The 21,458-nt window shown below is 33.9% G+C and overlaps 1 protein-coding gene across 3 annotated transcripts; it reads left to right on the top strand.

The window, feature by feature from the left end:
• The first annotated feature begins 179 nt into the window (after positions 1 to 179).
• On the top strand, positions 180 to 19,824 carry LOC148619421 (uS5 assembly chaperone PDCD2L-like). 3 transcript variants are annotated; one of them, XM_088579291.1, is made up of 7 exons: positions 180 to 318; positions 1,241 to 1,386; positions 4,797 to 4,956; positions 5,324 to 5,784; positions 6,639 to 6,746; positions 7,491 to 7,642; positions 19,669 to 19,824. In XM_088579291.1, exons 1-7 carry the CDS (start codon positions 232 to 234, stop codon positions 19,815 to 19,817), a joined length of 1,263 nt encoding a protein of 420 aa, XP_088435417.1. In that variant the 5' UTR covers positions 180 to 231; the 3' UTR covers positions 19,818 to 19,824. The 3 variants fall into 3 exon arrangements, with proteins under 3 accessions (XP_088435417.1, XP_088435418.1, XP_088435419.1); XM_088579292.1 differs by lacking the exon at positions 19,669 to 19,824 and adding an exon at positions 19,256 to 19,615; XM_088579293.1 differs by lacking the exon at positions 19,669 to 19,824 and adding an exon at positions 18,016 to 18,196.
• Positions 19,825 to 21,458: the final 1,634 nt, after the last annotated feature.

The following is a 21,458-nucleotide window of genomic DNA, read 5'->3' as shown; positions in this document are numbered from 1 at the left end:
CGAACTGTTGTTTTACATTTATTCTGAATAACAGGAAGATTGGTTATTCAGGAAAAATACAAATTATTATGATTTGTTTAATGTTTTCCTATATCATTAATTTAAAATTGTATACTTTCATTGTCATTATGCGCGGCAAATGTTAAACATATAAATCATGAATTTAGGTTTCTCTATATGGTTATCCCTCTTGATTAGCTGTCTTCGTTTCCACAAGATTTGGCTAAAAAAATGTCCCAAGTTCTCCTTGGCCTCATCGATGAAAAAATTGACAACCTACATTCTGATTTATACACTAATAAGATTGGTGGAAAACCGGTAATAAACAGTAAACAAATTACAGACACTGTTGAGTGTACACAAGTTACAACAGTCAACATGCCATAGGGAAACTCGAATTACCGAAAACATCGGTATTAACCAAAAACTATATAGAAAATCCGAAAACTAGTTGTATATGTCCGGAAACCTCAATATAATACTTTTTTGGGGGACGGGGGTATAATTGCTCACTATATTATTCAAACAATATTGAAATAAGTTTCTCATGAAAAAAAATAGGGGTTTTTTGTTAATAATAATATTCCACGAGGATTGTACAGGAGAGAACACATATGTATGTCAGTTCAGTTGTGAGTCATGACACATCTTCTTAGCATCACCAATACAAAGTATGGAAGATCATGAAGGGAGGCCTCGTGTATATTATTTTAGCACAAATTCTAAAAGAATTGATATCCTTAAATATTTTACTTGAAGAAAATTTAATAAATGTCAAGAAATTTATTGTAGTCAATAGATAAAAACATGTTATGTTTTCCCTTTGAAAAAGACCAATCTTCAGTGCTCATGTCGGTGTTAATACAGGTTTGGTGTATATATATATATATATAGATATATAGATATATAGATATATATATATATATATATATATATATATATATATATATATATATATACTTCCCTCAATTTTGAACCCTCCTCTATTGATGTTAATTGCATTCATTTGTTTTCATATATGAAATTTAATTCATGTGATTGCTGCTAGGTTAATGTTAGTCTAAATAATTGCACTGTCTGGATAGGTTATTATATCCCCTGCAAACGTAAGTTTGGGGTTATATTTTTTTGTATTGTTTGGTGCTTAATATCAGGTTCTAGAAAAGTTCTTCTCCACATGTCATGATTACTTGGTCTCTGTACAATGTGCATTGTTGTAAATAAAGTATTTTTATTCTAGGACTGGATAACAACACAGAACATTCCCTGCTGCTCACAATGTAACATAGAAATGGTTTTAGTTGTTCAACTGTATTGTCCACTTGGAGGATCACCATATCACAGAACACTCTACATATTTACCTGCATTCAGTGCAAGGATTTTAGGTTGGCACAGACAGGGAGTGTATATAAGAAGGATAAGTCACTTGTAATAATCTATATACATGTACATTGAAGAACACTGTTGTTGCTATTTGGCTGTTTATTAGCCAATTTTATCCAATTTCTGTGTTGAAAATAGGGTAACTTTGCTAAAAATGTAAAAATCACTGGATGGATTTTGAAGAGTGATGTACAAGTTAAAGATAAAAAATTGAAGAATGGCAACACATATTCTTTTATTTATTTGAGATAAGAGTAATGTAAATATGTAAATAATGTTTATTATGTAGAAATAAATTAATATTTACATGTTTATGGACCTGTTTTTTCTTAGGATTTTTTTTAATTTAAAGTCATTCAGTATTACTTGGTAAAATTTGCTAACAGCAGTCACAAACAATAAATTAAGCCCTGCCCATTGAATTTCTGTTACTTTCTAATGTGTTCATTGTTTTATAAAGCCAATTTTGTCTCAAGCTACTATATTATTTTGTTACAGAAAATTTGGAACATAATGATAATATAAGTATTTTATCTTGCTTTTGTGTTTAATGAAACTAATTTTAAGGTCATTGCATATTTTCTTTGTGGTTTTGTAAAAAACTATTTTTGTCTTGGTGTCCAGGTCAAATTATTGAAGTGTACACCATTGCTGATGGCGTGATTGAACTATCTATGTTGTAACATCCAGGTCAAATTGTTTGAAAGTAATCGCTTACATTTGTAGCATGTGTCTTCTTTGATTGAACTATATTAGGCTCATAATCAAGTTCAAATTATTATATATATTAAGAAATAAATAAAAAAATCTTCATTTGATCATTGTTTTACAATGGGCTGGCCATTTATGTTGCATCATTTCCCCACTATTTCTCATCAGCAAAACTGGTGACTTTAAATGTAACATGACTATTGAGCAAGTCTGGAACATTGTATTATAAAATATACAACATCAGAGGCGGATCCAGATACTTTAAAAAGGGAGGGTGCCAGCTGGGGTTCCTAAAAAGAAGGGGAATGTTAGGACATTATTTACCATTTTTTGTCAATTCACACATGAAATGACACATTTTCCAATAGAAAGTAGAGGTGTCAACCTCCTGCACCCCCTGAATCTACCACCTTATCTAATTAATGCTGTATAGTGAAAGCTCCCTGAATCTACCACCTTATCTAATTAATGCTGTATAGTGAAAGCTCCCTGAATCTACCACCTTATCTAATTAATGCTGTATAGTGAAAGCTCCCTGAATCTACCACCTTATCTAATTAATGCTGTATAGTGAAAGCCCCCTGAATCTACCACCTTATCTAATTAATGCTGTATAGTGAAAGCTCCCTGAATCTACCACCTTATCTAATTAATGCTGTATAGTGAAAGCTCCCTGAATCTACCACCTTATCTAATTAATGCTGTATAGTGAAAGCTCCCTGAATCTACCACCTTATCTAATTAATGCTGTATAGTGAAAGCTCCCTGAATCTACCACCTTATCTAATTAATGCTGTATAGTGAAAGCTCCCTGAATCTACCACCTTATCTAATTAATGCTGTATAGTGAAAGCCCCCTGAATCTACCACTGAACATACCTTATCTAATTAATGCTGTATAGTGAAAGCCCCCTGAATCTACCACCTTATCTAATTAATGCTGTATAGTGAAAGCTCCCTGAATCTACCACCTTATCTAATTAATGCTGTATAGTGAAAGCTCCCTGAATCTACCACCTTATCTAATTAATGCTGTATAGTGAAAGCTCCCTGAATCTACCACCTTATCTAATTAATGCTGTATAGTGAAAGCTCCCTGAATCTACCACCTTATCTAATTAATGCTGTATAGTGAAAGCTCCCTGAATCTACCACCTTATCTAATTAATGCTGTATAGTGAAAGCTCCCTGAATCTACCACCTTATCTAATTAATGCTGTATAGTGAAAGCTCCCTGAATCTACCACCTTATCTAATTAATGCTGTATAGTGAAAGCCCCCTGAATCTACCACCTTATCTAATTAATGCTGTATAGTGAAAGCTCCCTGAATCTACCACCTTATCTAATTAATGCTGTATAGTGAAAGCTCCCTGAATCTACCACCTTATCTAATTAATGCTGTATAGTGAAAGCTCCCTGAATCTACCACCTTATCTAATTAATGCTGTATAGTGAAAGCTCCCTGAATCTACCACCTTATCTAATTAATGCTGTATAGTGAAAGCTCCCTGAATCTACCACCTTATCTAATTAATGCTGTATAGTGAAAGCCCCCTGAATCTACCACCTTATCTAATTAATGCTGTATAGTGAAAGCCCCCTGAATCTACCACCTTATCTAATTAATGCTGTATAGTGAAAGCTCCCTGAATCTACCACCTTATCTAATTAATGCTGTATAGTGAAAGCTCCCTGAATCTACCACCTTATCTAATTAATGCTGTATAGTGAAAGCTCCCTGAATCTACCACCTTATCTAATTAATGCTGTATAGTGAAAGCTCCCTGAATCTACCACCTTATCTAATTAATGCTGTATAGTGAAAGCTCCCTGAATCTACCACCTTATCTAATTAATGCTGTATAGTGAAAGCTCCCTGAATCTACCACCTTATCTAATTAATGCTGTATAGTGAAAGCCCCCTGAATCTACCACCTTATCTAATTAATGCTGTATAGTGAAAGCTCCCTGAATCTACCACCTTATCTAATTAATGCTGTATAGTGAAAGCTCCCTGAATCTACCACCTTATCTAATTAATGCTGTATAGTGAAAGCTCCCTGAATCTACCACCTTATCTAATTAATGCTGTATAGTGAAAGCTCCCTGAATCTACCACCTTATCTAATTAATGCTGTATAGTGAAAGCTCCCTGAATCTACCACCTTATCTAATTAATGCTGTATAGTGAAAGCCCCCTGAATCTACCACCTTATCTAATTAATGCTGTATAGTGAAAGCCCCCTGAATCTACCACCTTATCTAATTAATGCTGTATAGTGAAAGCTCCCTGAATCTACCACCTTATCTAATTAATGCTGTATAGTGAAAGCCCCCTGAATCTACCACCTTATCTAATTAATGCTGTATAGTGAAAGCCCCCTGAATCTACCACCTTATCTAATTAATGCTGTATAGTGAAAGCCCCCTGAATCTACCACCTTATCTAATTAATGCTGTATAGTGAAAGCTCATTAGCAATAAAATATAAAGATCCCCTTCTTCATGTTTCTGATTTTTATTTTTGTTGACAAAAAAGTTTTGATGTTTATCATTACTGTCTGATTGTACACTTTAGCAATATACATATAACAGCAATCAACCCTAGAAACATACTTACATATGAACTTCCATGGTTCACCATTTACAGTATTCCAATACCATCAGTTATAAGTTTACATTTCTTGTATTTATAAAAGGTGGACTGTGATAAGACAACAGAAGCTTGATGAAAGTGTAGGAAAGGCAAAAGACTTATCATCGCCTGCAGTTACCACGACAACTGCAGATATTGACTGGGGCGTTGACAATGAAGACTGGGGAGTAGATACTGATGACTGGGGCTCTGAGGAAGCTCAGGTGAGGCTATGCAATGTTATAATGCTGCACCTGCAAGCACAATTTTCAGGACCTAAGAATTACATTCTTCTGGTTTAGGTGGCTTCCAACTGTTTTATGACATTTTTCATTTTTGATTTTATTGTTTCTGAAATTTTACTTGTGTGATCTTTTTTCCTGTCAGCTCATGCAGCATACAGGTTACATCATACTTTGGAGAAAATAACATGTAACTGTGAATTCATGAAAATAAGATTTTTGTCCTTTTTTTCTGAACTATGATAGAATTTTAGCAACTTTGAAAAATATATTGAAATTCAGAAATGTAAATAACTAAAATAATGCTTGTCAAATCCAATTATAATCATGATTACATTTCTTCCTTTAGCCTATGGAAGATCATTTCAAGATTCAAGCCTCAAATTGTGATTTTCATCAGGATGTTAGAAAAGATTGTAATGGTACCTCACAGGATCAACCTACCCACTTCGAATTGGAAGTTGCATCAAGCCAAGCTAGAGACCACAATGTAAACCAAAATATAGAGGAAGATGATCTGTCTTCACAACTCTCTAATATGGAGGTGGAAACTGACAGTCAGTCATCAAATGTGATAGTCGAAGATGTAACAGTAAACAAATCTAGGGTTGACTGTATCATGAGTGCTTTTAATGAATCCACTGATAGTCATGTGACAATAAAATCACATGATTGTCTTACATCATTTTACATCAGTGTTGTAGATGAACCCTGTGAAAGCCATGACTCTACTGACTTAAAACATATAAAACACTTACTGAAGAAGTATGAGATGGAGCAGGGTGCTGTAGATGAATTAGCAGAATCAAGGTAAAAAAGTTACGGGTAAAAAATGTTAAATTATAAGAGAGAAACAAACAAATAAAAATGTTCTAACAAATTAAAGAGATAACCTCATTTAGATTGAAAAGAGTGTCCTGAAATAAATCTAAATCATATACTTTATTTAATGGAAAAGAACCTGTGCTACTGGTTTCAAAAAATATACAGTACACCATATGTTTTTTTTATATTGCCAGAAACAAGACCTTGTAGTAAGAACATTGTATTTTAGAAAAAAAAAAAGATAATTAGTTAAGAGTAGTTTTTTGTTCAAGCCTTAGTCATGTTTAAAACTTTTTTTTATTGCAAACCCTTTTCATCACATTTTTTATGATGTATTGATTAAGAACATTTTTTAAGCCTAAAAAATTTTATCCTTAATTAAATTATGCTTTCATCAACCTTATAAAATTTCAAGTGAATTAGTTCATGTATGGCAGAATCCTTGAGAATAAACCTGTTCACAGTAATTTCTGGAAAAGAAATAGTGTCCCATATAGCCACTGAGCTAAAATTTGATTTTTAGGGTGGAGGTTGGGTCAATGTTGAAATGAAGACAGAATCAGATCTTTTTAAAAAGACTCTTTATTTGACTAAGTATTACATTAATTTTCCCATAGACTTGTATAGTGAGTTTCATATTTTTAGGATTTTAAGTTTTCAAGTTACATCATATTATAAGTAAGTTGTTAGTACTTTAAAATAGTCATTTTTGGGATAACTACCGCTGACGGATAGAAAATGCCAGACTGGTTCCCTATTGATTCAACTGAAAGGCTTTAATTATTTAATTAAAAATCAAATGTTTGCACCTATATGGTAGTTCCTTATTTCTATTGCAGTTATGGTGGTGGAGGTTCTGGTGAGAAATATGAGAAAGCATCCTATGGAGATACATATTTTCATAAATTTTCCAAAAGAATTTCCAGATCCCCTGAACAGATTATAAGGTAAATGGATCATTTTTTTTTGTAAACTGATCTCGCATGTACAATATATTTGGCATTAATTAAAATCTAACTTTGATGTTATAATTGGAACAAATATGGCATTAATTGCTGTGATAAAATTATGCTCAAAATAAAATATATAAATGTACTAAAAATCAGAAGGAGTTCAAAGTCAACTTGCAGTGTTCATCTTTTTTATTCCAAATGAGGGAACTAAGTGAATTGTCAATCTGAAATTGTAGAAATGACTAAAAAACCTTTTGCCTAACAGGGATGTTAATAGAAGCTGTCAATAGGCAAAATTGGACAGCTACTTACTCATCTTTTGACTGCTACTCTATCTTAAGTAATGGGTGAACTCTTGCAAAAGTTTCATTTGTTTACCTGCTACCTTTATTTTCTGGTACTTAAAATACTACTGACATCCCTGCCTAATTAGGCATGAAACATTTGTTTTATAACTCATCTTCAGTGCAGGATATGTTTAATGCAATCACTTTGTCCAGCTTTTATTTTTATGTGTTATAAATCAGATTGTTTGAAAAAAGTCATTACAGTTTCATCAGCTTCTACAGAGCAGAATGATCTAATATTTCACATCTTTGACACTATATGTTGTATCTCTTTTTTTCTATATAAATAGTTACACTCCAATTTCTTGTGTGATAGGATAGTCAATGAGCCAGAATTATTGGATACTTTTTACACAGATTTACTCCCACAAATTTCTTGTTTGATTTGCAGATTTGAATGGAATGGAAGTCCCCTTTATATCAGTAAATCTGATTCACATCTAACAGCAAAGAATATCTGTACAAGCTGTGGTGGTGAACTAGTATTTGAACTACAAATATTACCTGGGCTGATCAACAGTTTAAAATGTATTAACAATAGAGGTAATATTGTATTACATTTAGATCCTGCTCAAAGAAAATGTCCACAATGACTACAGAAGTTACATTGTATGTTCTGGTATTTCAATTACTCATAGCATTAACTTGTTGGCAGTATTTACAGTGATTTTTCAACCATTGTTTTTGGTCTGAATTTCAACCCCATTCTCAAAGGAAAGTATGCTCCAAATTTCAGCATTGAAATTCCCAATTATGACTTTTAACATTGTTTCAAGATATGTATATTACTAAAATTGAGATTTGCAAGATGGACAAAATCCTCTCTACACTCTACTGGTTCAAATTTGTCTTCCTGGTGTGATCTCAGGATAACAATACAATGGAAACTAAAATGGTGCTCATCAAAGATTTTAATTAGAAATCATTTTTTGAATACTGTATAAAAACCTTTTACCCCAAGAACATATATATTGATTATTTTCAATAGTCACAATTTTTGTGCTCTTTTTCCCAATTGCATGGGCCATGGGCCTCTTCCCCTAAACAGTAGGAAAATGACTGCTTTTTGTGTTTTTACCTTCCATTTGTTCTACTAATCATATTATACATAACAGCAGCGGCTTGGTGTCACTTGTAAAGGAAAGCGGGGGATCAAAAGATTAATGTAAGGAACTTTTTTTCTCACTTCCAAAGATCAGAATTTTGTTCACTAGTATATACTGTCAAAGTATTAATTTTTGTGGTGTACTAATTTTTTTTCGCTATTTTCAGGGAGAACATAAAAGAGCGAAAAAATAGTACCCACCAAATTGATTTTTAACACTACATAAGCCTTTTGATTTCTTTAATTCCATGAAAATTAATACCCGAGAATATGTTCATCTTACAGAATCTGTGAAAATTTGCAACCGCAAAAATTGGTATGTTTACAGAAACTATATTGCAAAAGCTATGTACATGCAAATGACAATTAGATATTGAATGCACCTGATGAGTAGAGTATTGCAGTAAGGAATACATGTACCAACTTTTACAATTAAGCTCCTTATAAATATTAGAGATGTATAGAAATCAGTCTTTATTTCACATTTTATCCTAGCCCCCACTAAAAATCAAATTGTTGTTCCCTTAACATATTTAATGTGGTAATCACCTCGTGATATCAGAAGGTGATGACAAATACAAATAGAACTTTACTTAAATGATTTAACAAACAGTGTCAACCTAGAGTTCTCTAAATCAGTTAAATTGAATTTCAACTTGACTATTTAGAAACTGAAAAAGGCCATCTAGTAGTTTGAAGATCAGTTATGCAGGATATTGGAGAGTTTTGTGTACATTCATGTAGATGTTCCATGTAAACCAACAACAAACCTCAATATTATGCAAACTGGTGCACATAGTACTGCTACGATGCCTTATCAATTTTTGTGTGATATTTTAAAGATAATTGAATGTCAATTGTAATCAGAATGGTGAATTTAAATCAAAGTTTAATGTGTTTGAAACTGACTCCAGTTCCTTCCCTTTATCTTATCCCAATTTTTGCAATCTGTATGTGAGAACTTTGAAGTTTGTACATTTGTTTCATGTTTCTTGTAGTTATCCATGGTTGCATTTGTCTCTGTTTTCTAAAAATTTTATCTGTAAAATGTTAAGTCAATTTTTGGAATCTGCAAATTACAATTTTACTTGTTTCCTCACACAATGCAATGGAAGTACACACTTTTAAGAAAATGCAATTATTTTATTAACGATAACAATAAAATGGTATCTCAGAGAAATGGAAACTTTTTGAAAGTACATTATCAAGGAATGGCAAGAATTTTAAAATACATCGTCAAGGAATGTCAATGTAGACATTTTTATACATAGTATTTTAAAGTTTTTGAAGATAAAAAAAGATAGCATTATCCTTTTGAAGTGAGAAAATATACATGTAATTACTTGAAAGAAATTTTTTTTTAAATCAACAATATTAGTGAATTGATTAATCTAAGAATTAGTACTTTAGATGTCAATATTCACTCTCATCACACTGCCAACCACAAAAATATGATCATGAACAGGTCAATCTTGCAGCTTGCTTGTTAATGGTTGACAAAAATTAAGTTGTGGATATAAAAATGGCTATGAAATGAAAAAAAATCAAAGTTGTGACATAATGTGTCTTTTTACTGGTAAAAATATATAGAGTGAAGTGTTGCCCATTACATTTTCTCAATAATGGTTTACTAGAATGAAGCATTACACTATATGCTTTGCAAATGGTTCTAATTTTGACAAAAATCCTTGGGTTTTTGTGAAAGTTACTGTTTCATTGAAGTTATTTAAGTACGAGTCCATTTAAAGTTCAGACACTACCAGTTGTGTTAGAAAAAAACCAAACAATGTTTTTTCAGTCTATATATGCTATACATTCACCAAATGGTAATCATTTCTTTATTCAAATCTGTCCTTTTTAGGAAATCATAAATTCCTGTCCCCCTAAAATCAACCAGAATCAAGAACAATAAATCTTGCAAAGTGCTAATTTCATGTACAATCTCTAATTTTTATCTCAAACATGCAACAACCAAATGAAAAAATAAGACTGTTTATGTGTTCAGTAAATGTTTCTGAACAAGAAATAACTGAATTTGATGGGTTTTTGATATGCATGAATCACCTTCTGTCTGATTTTTATGAAGACTGCTACTTTAAAGAAAGTGAAAATATTGTTCCACATGATCCTTAACATCTTCATTCACAATCACCCTGCAATACTTAGAATCTGTTATGGACCTGTTCATAATCAATTCTCAGACTTGACAATGTAAAAAAGGTGATACATGTACCTACATGTATATAAATTGCTTATCATTTAGTTAAATAAACTGTTAAGGCAGGGACTTTATATACACTAGTTAAGGTGAAAACAAGTATGTCTGATGTTGTCTGATTATGCATGCACTGTAAATATAAAAAAAACTAGACTTATAATTAGGTTATGATATTGCATGGTTTAAGTGATAGTTTAAAATGAACTTAAAAACAAAAAAAATCACCCGAACCAACAGAACAACTAACTCTTAAAATACACATAGAATTACTGGTATCCAAGAACAAATAAATTTACCTGCCTGAATGGTGCCTGAAATCTCTTCTTATTATAATCAAACAATTGACATGTCAAAATGAATAAGAAAGCAGGCAAATTTTAAAGTAAGAATAATTATACTGAAGTTAACCAAGTTTTAAATGTGTTTTCTTATCAATTGGATATCTCCTTTATTGGTTTTTTATCACTGCTTACTGTTGTTCGAAATTAACAGGAGGCAGTTTTTCAAAACTTGACCTGGATGATGGTCGACTGACCCTTCCACCGTTGTGTATTGGCGGCAATTTTATTATTCCCTGGGCCAACATAGGGTGAGGTAGTTAACAAATGTCTTCAATGTATCCAGTTGAACGAGTTTGACCACTTTTATTACTGTGGACTGATGTTGGCGCATTGTTGCATAGGGTTTTACTTCGTTTCTGTTCTTTGTAATTTTATTTGACTCAGCCATTTTTTCCATTGCTATACGGAAGCTTACTTGCACGACTATTACTTGGCGTAGAAGTCTCTGGACTTACAGTATCCTTGTCTGATTTATGGTAACTTGCTGTAACTCTAAGCCAAATTTTGCTCCCCGTAGTGGGCATTATAGGCGAGGCCTCTGCTTCCCTTTCCTTTCATTGCAATATGTTTCCATCTCGACCTACCGTCACATGGTTTTCCTTGCCGAGTCAATTTGTTTCGACTGCTGATTTTTCTGTGTTTGGTCTTTCCCTAGAAGTATTATTATCCATAGTCATTCAATCGCCAACTGTTTGTATTCTGATAGGTAATTTGCTTTGTGGGTTTGCCTTTTTAGGAGAATCTCTCGATTTTACATCCAATGTTCTCCATACATTGCCATCTCGGCAAACAGGAATACGACTTCCAGATATATTTGTTGTTCTGAGGAAAATGTCTGTGGTGCCGAGTGTTTCCGGTACATTGCTGTCACTCCTGATAGTTTGGTTGCTACCTACTTGAACTTGGATAGATATTTTGCTACCCTGAGTAGGTTAGTTTGGAATTTACCATGATTTACCATGCATGTTCCGTGCATCGGATTGGGAGTCGACTGTTTTTTTTTTCGTTTTCTATTCTATTCTTCTAGTGCTTTATCGGTAACTGATTCTTCGTTGATTGCTTGTAGTGAAGGAAAGTCGTTTAATGTGATTTCTTATGCACACACTTTCTTTGAGACAGCCACATGCACGTTTTTATTTATATTGGTGTCACCATCAACAATGCTATAGGACTTTTCTCCTTGAGCTTTTTCATTGATGATAATTCGATATATTTTTTCAGCCATGTGAATTTCATAATCATATTCAGTTGAATATTGGTGTCTTATTGCTTCCTTAGAGTTCGTTTTACCTAAAGCATACAGGCCTCCTGTATCTTTCAGTGTGGTTTCGCAAGCATATTTGTCTAGTGTTGCATCTATCGCATTTCTTTCTGCATATTGTCCTGCAGTAGCCTCTATCGACATTTAACAGTCATACTGACCCTTAATACTTTCAACATAGCTTTCAGTAGCATGTCAACCTCAAACGGCTTTCATTGAGATTTCGCTTATGTGTTCACTCTTTGTAACTTTCATTGTGGTTTTTCTTTAACATTGTACTCCTGGAGTTTTCATTGACCTTTCGCTAACGCACTGAGCATTATCAATAATTGCAGAGTAATTTTCGGTATTTACACCGGTACAAAAGCCATTCTGAGCAGCGTCAGGGATATATATCTCGGTGGCGTTTTAAATTTCTGTAGTTTCATCAGTTTGTCTCATATCTAGGGCTTTATCATCTTCACTTTCCCATCCTTAATCCTCATATTCATATAAAGAGAACAGTTGACGATACCCACAGCGATAATAATCTTCCTCTTTCTTCTGAATGTCCATTAATATTGATGCCTGTAAAAATTCTAGTCCCAACTCGGTGTTTATAAAGACCACGTTGTTCTTGTGAATAGTAAACATCTTCTTCAGCTTCGCTTTCGCTCAACCCATAAGGATCGTGGAGCCATTCGGCCGAAACAGGGTAACTGGATGTGAATTCAGTGGTTTAGTTACTTATATTTTCTACAGGGACATCTATTTCAGTTTCAATTATCTTTTTAATGTGTGCAATCGCATCTTTGCCGTTAACAGGAGTGCGGGTTCCGATGATGGATCTGCCATACCCAACATTATCAGTATTTCTATCGTCGGATAATGTCGACAAATCCAGCTTTAATTGTACAGGGTTACTCTGACCTAACGTTTTTGGGTTATGCATTTGAATGTCAGTTTTTCTTTTTCTATAGTGAGCATGTGCTCTCATATATCCCTTTTAGCATTATAGTTATTGTTTCCTACAGACCGATAACTATGAATAAACTGCTCTGATGTGTCTAGATAGTCAGTTTGGATTTCGTCGTACCGCTTAGTTTTTGGCATGTTCGCAGTATTTACAGTTTTACAGTTGTCGCATCTTTTCCCTGTGTTGTATCATTGGGCTTCTTATTAGAACGTTTGTCAGATGAAAGAACGGATTTCCTTCTAGGATTTTTAGGAGCATCGAACCAGATATCAAAAGCTGTACCTACTTTATTCGACTATTGTAGGTCGGATTGCAATAATGGCAATCTTTCGATGGCCTTGTCCGAATCATGGCTTGGTCTTGGTTCGTTTTGTATGTCACATATTTCCTGCTGAAAGCCAAGATCTGCATGTTTACTGACCGTTTTTTTTTTGTCGATGAATCATTTATGTCCATTGTAGCTTGTAGGGTCACTCTGATATCTCTCGAACATCCGATGACTTATCGGCTTCGGGGTATGCATTGGAATGGCAGTTGTACAATACAACCGATCTTTTTCTTTAGTGAGCATGTGCTCACATTTATCCGTGTTAGCATTATTGTTATTATTTCTACAGACCGATAACCATTAAGACAGTGCTCCGATGTGTCTAGATAATCTGCTTGGATTTCGTCATGCCGCTCAGTTTTTGGCATGTTCGCAATATGTACGACAGTTGTCGCATCTTTTCCCTGTATTATCATTGGCTTCTTTTTAGGACAAATGTCAGATGAAAGGGCGGGTTTCCTTTTAGGATTTCTAGAAGCATGGAATCAAATATCAAAAGCTGTACCCGACTTTTGTAGCTAACGGCAACCTTTCGATGGCTTTGTCCAAATCATGGCTTGATCATCGTTCGTTTTGCAAAGCTATGTCACCCATTCCCAGCTGGAAGCCAAGATCTGCATGTAACTCGCCGGTTTTTCTGTCGACGAATCATTTATGTCAGTTGTAGTTTGAACATCTTTAGTATCCTGGAGGTTTTGATTTTCTGCAGAAATAATGTCACAGTCGTTTGAATTCACCATTTTTTATCTGTCATATTGACAACATTCATTGCTACCACTTTTGTTGACATCAACATTTCTGTATTCGAAAGTCCTTCCTTTCAGGCTTATTTCCTTGAGAGAGTTCAAGTTTTTAGAAAACGCTGGCTCTTTTTTGTGTTGATATCAATAATGACAGCAGTGTGTGTTGGTAACAGCGTTTTGTTCGTTTTTTTTCTCGTGTTGTTGTCACCATAGACTGCCGTGTTTATTTCAAATTCATAATTCTGTTCAGTACCTTTGGAGTTGATGTTGACAAGGACATTAGTGGGCTCCAGAAAATTTACCTTCGTTTCCGAACCTTCCACTTCCTCTAGGAAAAGATGTAGTGCCATTCTTTTAATTCTAATATCAATGCACTCGATTATTCCTTCACAAGGATCATGTATACACAATTTCGGTGGTTGTTTGATGAGGCCATTTTGATTTAGAACTGATGGGTTCTATTTGATTTTCTCGGGATATAGAGATTTATCTCGGTAAGTTCTATATGTTGTCCATGTTGTCTTGGGGTCCACGTTTTGCCGCTAATTTTCCTTTCTATAACATGTATAACAATCCTTGATAAATTACTAGTTCCTTAAAACGAATATGTTTCCGGTGGTTGAATCGGCTTTCTTTAATAATGAATGGTTTTCTATATTTCATTGTTTTCCATATGGTCTGCCCATCTCCATTTGTGGTTGACAAGTTAGTTCCGTATACGTTTGGAGATCTTCATGACGTTCTTTTAATGATCTTAGCTTATCTCCGTGTCATATTGCTATCGGAATCGCAGCTCAAATGACAGATTCAGCACTCCAGAAGAGTTGAGTTGGCCTCCCGCATCGCACACAAATAAATCTGTCATTGAATAGTCAGCTTTGACTCCAACCAACCAGTCGGTGATTTGTTTACTGGTAACCTTGCAAAACACTTCCAAGTAGTGTTCTTCTTTTAAAGCCGGAATAATTTCTGTCATTCCTACATCGTCTCTTCTCCTCAACGATGCTATGCGCCATTATAGGTCTCGGATGTTTTGCAACCATTGTACTACCTCTCCTGAGCTGCATTGACATTTTACCCATTATAAATGGTGAAGAGAAAATTCCTTTATACATACAGTTCACTTACATATTCAGGACGAGGGGTGTTGTTCTGAACAAGATATTAATGAGATCTAATGAAAGCCGAGTTTGGTGTAATATCATTGTTTCTCTGAAGTAGGCTGGCGTGTACTTTTTCCTAAAGGCAATTTTCAATCTTTTGCTAGGCATGTAGATTCCGCCTGAAGTTCGGTTTAGGACTCGGCCTGCCACACATTTGATATTCTATTTTTGTTTGAATATTTATATTTTCTTTTATGGATGTTTTTGGATACTGCCATGACAAAACCAACCTAAACTATTAACAAGAACACATGTTGCAGGCCAGGACCAACATGCACTACATATATTGTTCAGTGTTGGAGATAAAAACAAACCCCATTTCACTCCTGCTACTAGTTCCACCCACGTGCATACTACGTGAAGAAAGTCAAAAATTATGTGTTGATCATCACGTGTGCGTGGGCGGAGTAACTGTCCGTTTCCTTCCACATTTTGTTAACCGGAAGTGCATGTGAGGCCCAAAATGTGATCTGCCCTAATCAGTTATCTTCCGCGACTTCAGAACTTTTTGTGTCCTGTGACAATCAGAAAAAAATGACGTTCGAAATGACTTTGACATTTATAAAAGATTACTGTGTCAAGTACAAATGACCGAATTAAATTAAATTTACTACACAAAATCTTGGAATTGAAAGACACTGTTTGATATCAATAAGTATATTAAGAAACAAAATGTTTTATAATTCCGTGAATTTTTACTTCGGAATGAAAAAAAACCTCATGATGTGCCATAAGGGCCTTGGGCAATTTAGGACAAAAATGTTCCCTCTCGGATTTTTTTAAAATTTGGTATACCTATACATTAAAATCTTGGCTAAATCATTCAATATATGACTCACGAATGTACAAAAAGCGTACCTAATTATAAATGAGTTTTGGTAATTTTTTGTTAGTTTTCAAACAATTTGATTTATTCCGACTTCGCCAGCCCCGTGCAGGTCCGGGTGTTAAAAGAATAGGCCTGCAGCAGCACTAAGCTTGTCGTAAAAGGCGACTAAATAGTGCTCAGAAACCTAGCCGGGGCTAGGCCCTCTGCCTACAGAGCAACTGGGATGTGTGCCTCAGGTGGTGAAATGGGGTACCTCTGGCGTGTTACACGCTGGGGTTTTCAGGCTATAATACGGAAAACCTGACCGCAAGCCATAGTTGTGCACCGTGTTGGGAAAATTGCCACGTTCCTCGCACGTTAAAGAACCCTGATGTGGTATTCGATAGGAGTAGGAACATTTGCGCTCCGCCACAGGAGGCTAAATTGCCCGACCCTACTCATCCCTCCCTTTTGTCTTGTGGCAATCCAAATTTGTTAACCATCTCATCCTTGTGTCCCATCCCATTTTTTATTTCATGTTCATTTTATCATCCATTTCATGTCTGAATATAGCTGAAATATTGCTGCTCGGACGTTATACCCCAACAAACAAACAAACAAATAAACAAACCGACTTTGCTAAGCCCGTAAATTCACCTGTCCTCCGTTTTAGGCCTAGTAACTTACAAACTGTAAAGGAAGTATTTAAAAATATTTAAAAAATAGCAGCTTATTATTTTGCCTGAAGTCATTCTGTTTTTAGTATGAGAAAGAAAACAACGAATGAGTCGTATTATGAGCGTCATATGCTTTACGCGAATTAGGTACAAAAATGTTCCCTTTCGAATTTCAGCGTATGTAGGTTTATTAAAATCTCTGAAATCATAAAATTACATAGAATAAAATCCTTATTAGACTCACGGAACTTTGTCGCTTCGATTTTTACCAAATATTTAAACAAAAAAAAAACTAAACTGCTTTTTTAGCTTAAAATTTCTGTTAAAATTGAATTTTTTCTACCGGTTTACCTCAATTTGTACTTACTCATTGAGTTTTTAGCTGTAATGGGGCGTGCAGGTAGATATAACAGGAATAAGTTTATCTAATGAATAAGTTGCATCTATTTAATTCGTGAAAAACAAGGTCCGACAAAATCGTCGAAAAACGCCGTCATATTGGCTTCCACAGCAACCACATATATATGTATGTATTTTTGTACAAATTATTATCATTGATTTTGACAATTCTAAATTGGGAATCACTGAGAATGTCAAAAAGGAATTCAGGAGAATTTGCGAAATTTTTTTTTTAACTCAATTCAAATCTGTATTACAAATGTAATAATACCATTTACTAATAACATTAGTAAACAAATAAATATTTAAGAGATAGCTGTCCTCAGCATTAGTGTATAATTAAGCGGCAAAAAACTGACGTAAGTGACATACCGTCTCTTCCTTTGCGCACTTTTGTTCGCTTAATAAAGGTATATAAACTATAAACATTATTTTTCAAGCTAGAAATTTTGCTTTCACTTCGATGGAAGCGTCGTGAAAACTGAAGCTGTATCCCTTGGTAGGATTGTGCCGTTGTTGTTTGAACCGGGGACGTTGGGTCAGGCAATCTTCGAGCTTGATTCCAAGTTTTCTGAGATTGGTAATGGGACTAGATTGTGGCCTTAATTGTTTTGTAGATTTACTACTGAAGTAACGCATGAAGTTCATGTGAAATAAGGTTATTTTGAAAATCAGACAGCTGATGCTGAAGAGAGAACGTAATACGACAGGGAACTGAAACGTCTTGTGTACCTTTCATCATTTAAATTACACTTATATTACATCTGTCTGTGCATAAATTGTAATTAGACAGGGACAACTTGATGTGCGAAAGTGTGCGCCTAAATGTAATTGTGCAATGCACCCTAAGCGATTTTAGACAACCGTTGGTTAGTAATTTGTGTGCTTTTGTACGGAATAATTTGACTTTTATTTCAGCATCCATATGGTATAGGCCTGACTGTACTCATAGGGGCTTGCCCCCTTATCGAATATGAAGCCGTACTAGTACTTACTCATATGCTACAAGGGAAAATTTGCAACATATGTTTAAAAACATATTGAAACATATGTTTAGGACCAATATGGAAATACAAAATGGACATGTATATGTGCCTATATAAAACATGGAAACAATTATATGAAACCATACTATTTTCATATGATAAATCTTATTTTATATATTTGTTCTTTTTTTTTTTTTTTTTTTTTGGTTTTTTTTGGGTTTTTTTTTTTACGAACTGATTTGTTTGTCCTTATTATATGTTCTAAGCATATACATGTAAAATCATAATAGAAACATTTGTTTTCAGCTGTTTAAAATTTTCAAACAAATAAAAACATATGTTGCATTTTTAACTTGTTGCTTATTTGATAGTGGGAGCAAGCGCTGTGGTGTACTTCAACACAACGAGGTAAAGAGTGTGATTTAAACCTTTTTTTTACTGTTTCAGTTTTTTTGTTTTTTTGTTTTTGTTTTTGTTTTTTTTTGGCAACCTTTCAATCCAAGTCACCAAACCATTCTTCTGAATCCAAAAGTTTTGAAACCTTAATGAATTTTCATGTTTATTTTAAGGAAAAGGGGCAGGAATTTCCATACGGTACCAGGATAGATCAGTCACTGTGTAAAATATGTAGGTCATCTCGTTAAGTAGTCAGACATATTTAAAACCTATAACAATGGGACACCATAGTTATATTATATTTGTTAAGTTTTTGGCGGGAGCCTTCCGATATTTCATGAAAAATTTACAACTCTTGCTTACGTGTCAAGCGATCAGCTTTTTTACACTTTATTTGATAGTCAGCTATTAAATCGTAATGGATTATTTAATTCTTTTCAAAACATGCCGAGAAAACAAACAAAAACTCGGCATTTCTCCCGCTTTGAGAAACTATGAAAATATAAGGATGTGGAATTAGGCATTCCTTTGTGATTTTTCAGTGAATGTGTCTTAAAACTGGCAAAAATTCGATTTTTAATCAAATTAATAAGTTAAGCTCAAATAATGGGTTTGAGAAAAAGAGGGAAGGTCGGGACCATCTGTGCACCAACTGCCTGTACACGCTCTAGGATAAGTCAATCATGAACTGTCTAGTTAAGTCAACCATGTCCACGGTTAGGATTAGTCAACCACGTCAATTGTTTAGGATAAGTCAACCAATGTCTACAGTGTAGCTCAACCACGTCCACTTTGTAGGACACGTCAACCATGCCTACGGTGTAGGATATGTCAACCATGTTCACTTTTAAGATTAGTCAACAGTGTCCACGTTTAGTAAAAGTAAATTATGTTCATATAAAGGATAAGTTAATCATGACCACTTTTAGGGTAAGTAAACCTGTCAAAGTCACGGATTTATGTCTAGAATAAACCAATCATGTCCATGTTTAAAATGATTTAATCACTTGTGAAGTATTTGGTTTAATGACTTTATACTTTATCATTGGTTATCACTTTTCTACCAACCACGAAATCAAATACGTTTACAGGAAATGGACTCATTTTTAAGTTTATGAAATATCTGCTAACTGATATTTGTTGATATTGAGCTACAATTGTGTCATTGTCAACCATTTTCTTTTTTTAGATTGTGGTATAGAGTTTGGTACTGTTTTAGTGTATACATGTAAAGCTAGCTGCTGGACAGACGGAACATCATTTGTCCTGGAACATGTTATTGTACAACCAGACCCTGATCAACATCTATTTAAACAAAATATTGCTAGTAAAACCTAGAAAAGTTGTTTGTGTTAGCTTTTTATTTTAGGCAAAGGTTAACGGTCTGACCACAAAAAAAATTAGACTGTATATTGTTTTGTTTTGTTGTTTTTGTCATAGTTCAGAACTACACGTACCTCCAGAATCATTTGTTATAGGACAAAATTTTGGTATATTATGGGATGAATCACTGAAAATCTTTTGACAAATATTAGTTTGGGATTGATTTCAGGTGTTATGACCCTTTCTAAGAGGTTTTGTGTTTACTCAGGTATTGTCATCTAACCATTGTTATATAAATTCAAAGTGAATTTTGTCCGTTAGTGTCTGTGACTATATGCATATGATAATAATGTCACAAAATTAAGGTAAGTATAAAATAAAATCGCATGTTAAATTCATTTATGATTTAAAAATAACATTTTGTCATTGTCTGTGGGTCTTAAATAAAACAGGCACTTTATATTACTAATGGGTATTATGTATTCTTATTAATCAGTTCTAGGATTTCATATGTTTTTATTTGGAATGGAAGTAATTTGGAATTTTTAATCTTTCACTATGGCTGACAGGAAGCACTTTGTAAACTATATTGAAGCATATTTGAAATCCTTTATTCACGCTGTCATTCATCTCTTGGAATACTTAAAGCTTTTAAAGGTCTTTAATGAGTGTAAAAGTATTGCCTTAATTTTGTAGTCCCCCACTCCGTTGAAAAAATCCAAATTTGGGAGAAGCCAACGAAAGAATACATGTACATATGGTATAATTAGCAAAATTTCACAATAAATAAAGTGTGTTTTTCAGTCTATCTCTTTACAACAAAATTATTTTTCAAGGAATATTCACAAATTATTGATCTGAAACAAGTTGTTTTCCATACTCGTAGTGCATTCTAACTAAACAATATCTCACAAGGAAAAGTGCCAACATAAGGAAAATCTCTGAAATACTAAAATCAATATAAAAACACGCAAAGAGGGACAAGCAAGGTACTACTAAAACTATAATTAAAAAATTCAATACTTTTGTTTTCTGAAAACTTCTGCTTTCCTATAAGTGTATATGAAGTGACTGGTAACATCAAGTTTGAAGTTTTTACACCGATGTAGCCACCGCTGAATATAAGTTCTGCCTCTTCGTGCTGAATTTTATATGATCCTTTTATCTTAAAATACGTTGCCTGATTGGGATCAAGTACATGTAAAGCTTAGCCACAAATGTATGTTTTGAATTTGAACTTCGTGAAAAAAAATTACATTATTATTTTCACACATTCTATGTCTACATTACCATGAACATGTACTTGATTTTATTCTTTTTAAACATCTGTGGTGGTAAATAAGTATGAGCGTAGTGCAATACTTTCGGTTTCATTACACATGTTCAAGCGGCTAAAATTACGGATATACTAGAGGATACGGGTTTAAATTCTCTAGACAAGTTGGTTTCTCTAGGACAAAAAGTATCCGTAGAAAAACCTATCTTTGCTATTATGATATACTCATGAAAAGCTGGTTCCACAAGTATTTTATAAAGTTATTCAGTAAATACTTTTTATGAAGAAACGACCATGACTATTGCAACATTAGAGAATTCAAATAGCTTTCAGCATGTCCAGAAATCAGTCGGTCCCGATTGTGTACGACACGCACACAT

This window comes from Perna viridis, chromosome 4 (genome assembly GCF_037379345.1).
Source record: "Perna viridis isolate PV_CMFRI_1.1 ecotype Kerala chromosome 4, ASM3737934v1, whole genome shotgun sequence".
NCBI lineage: Eukaryota > Metazoa > Mollusca > Bivalvia > Mytilida > Mytilidae > Perna > Perna viridis.
The sequence above is the reverse complement of the archived record's forward strand: the minus strand, read 5'-3'. Positions and strand labels throughout refer to the sequence as shown.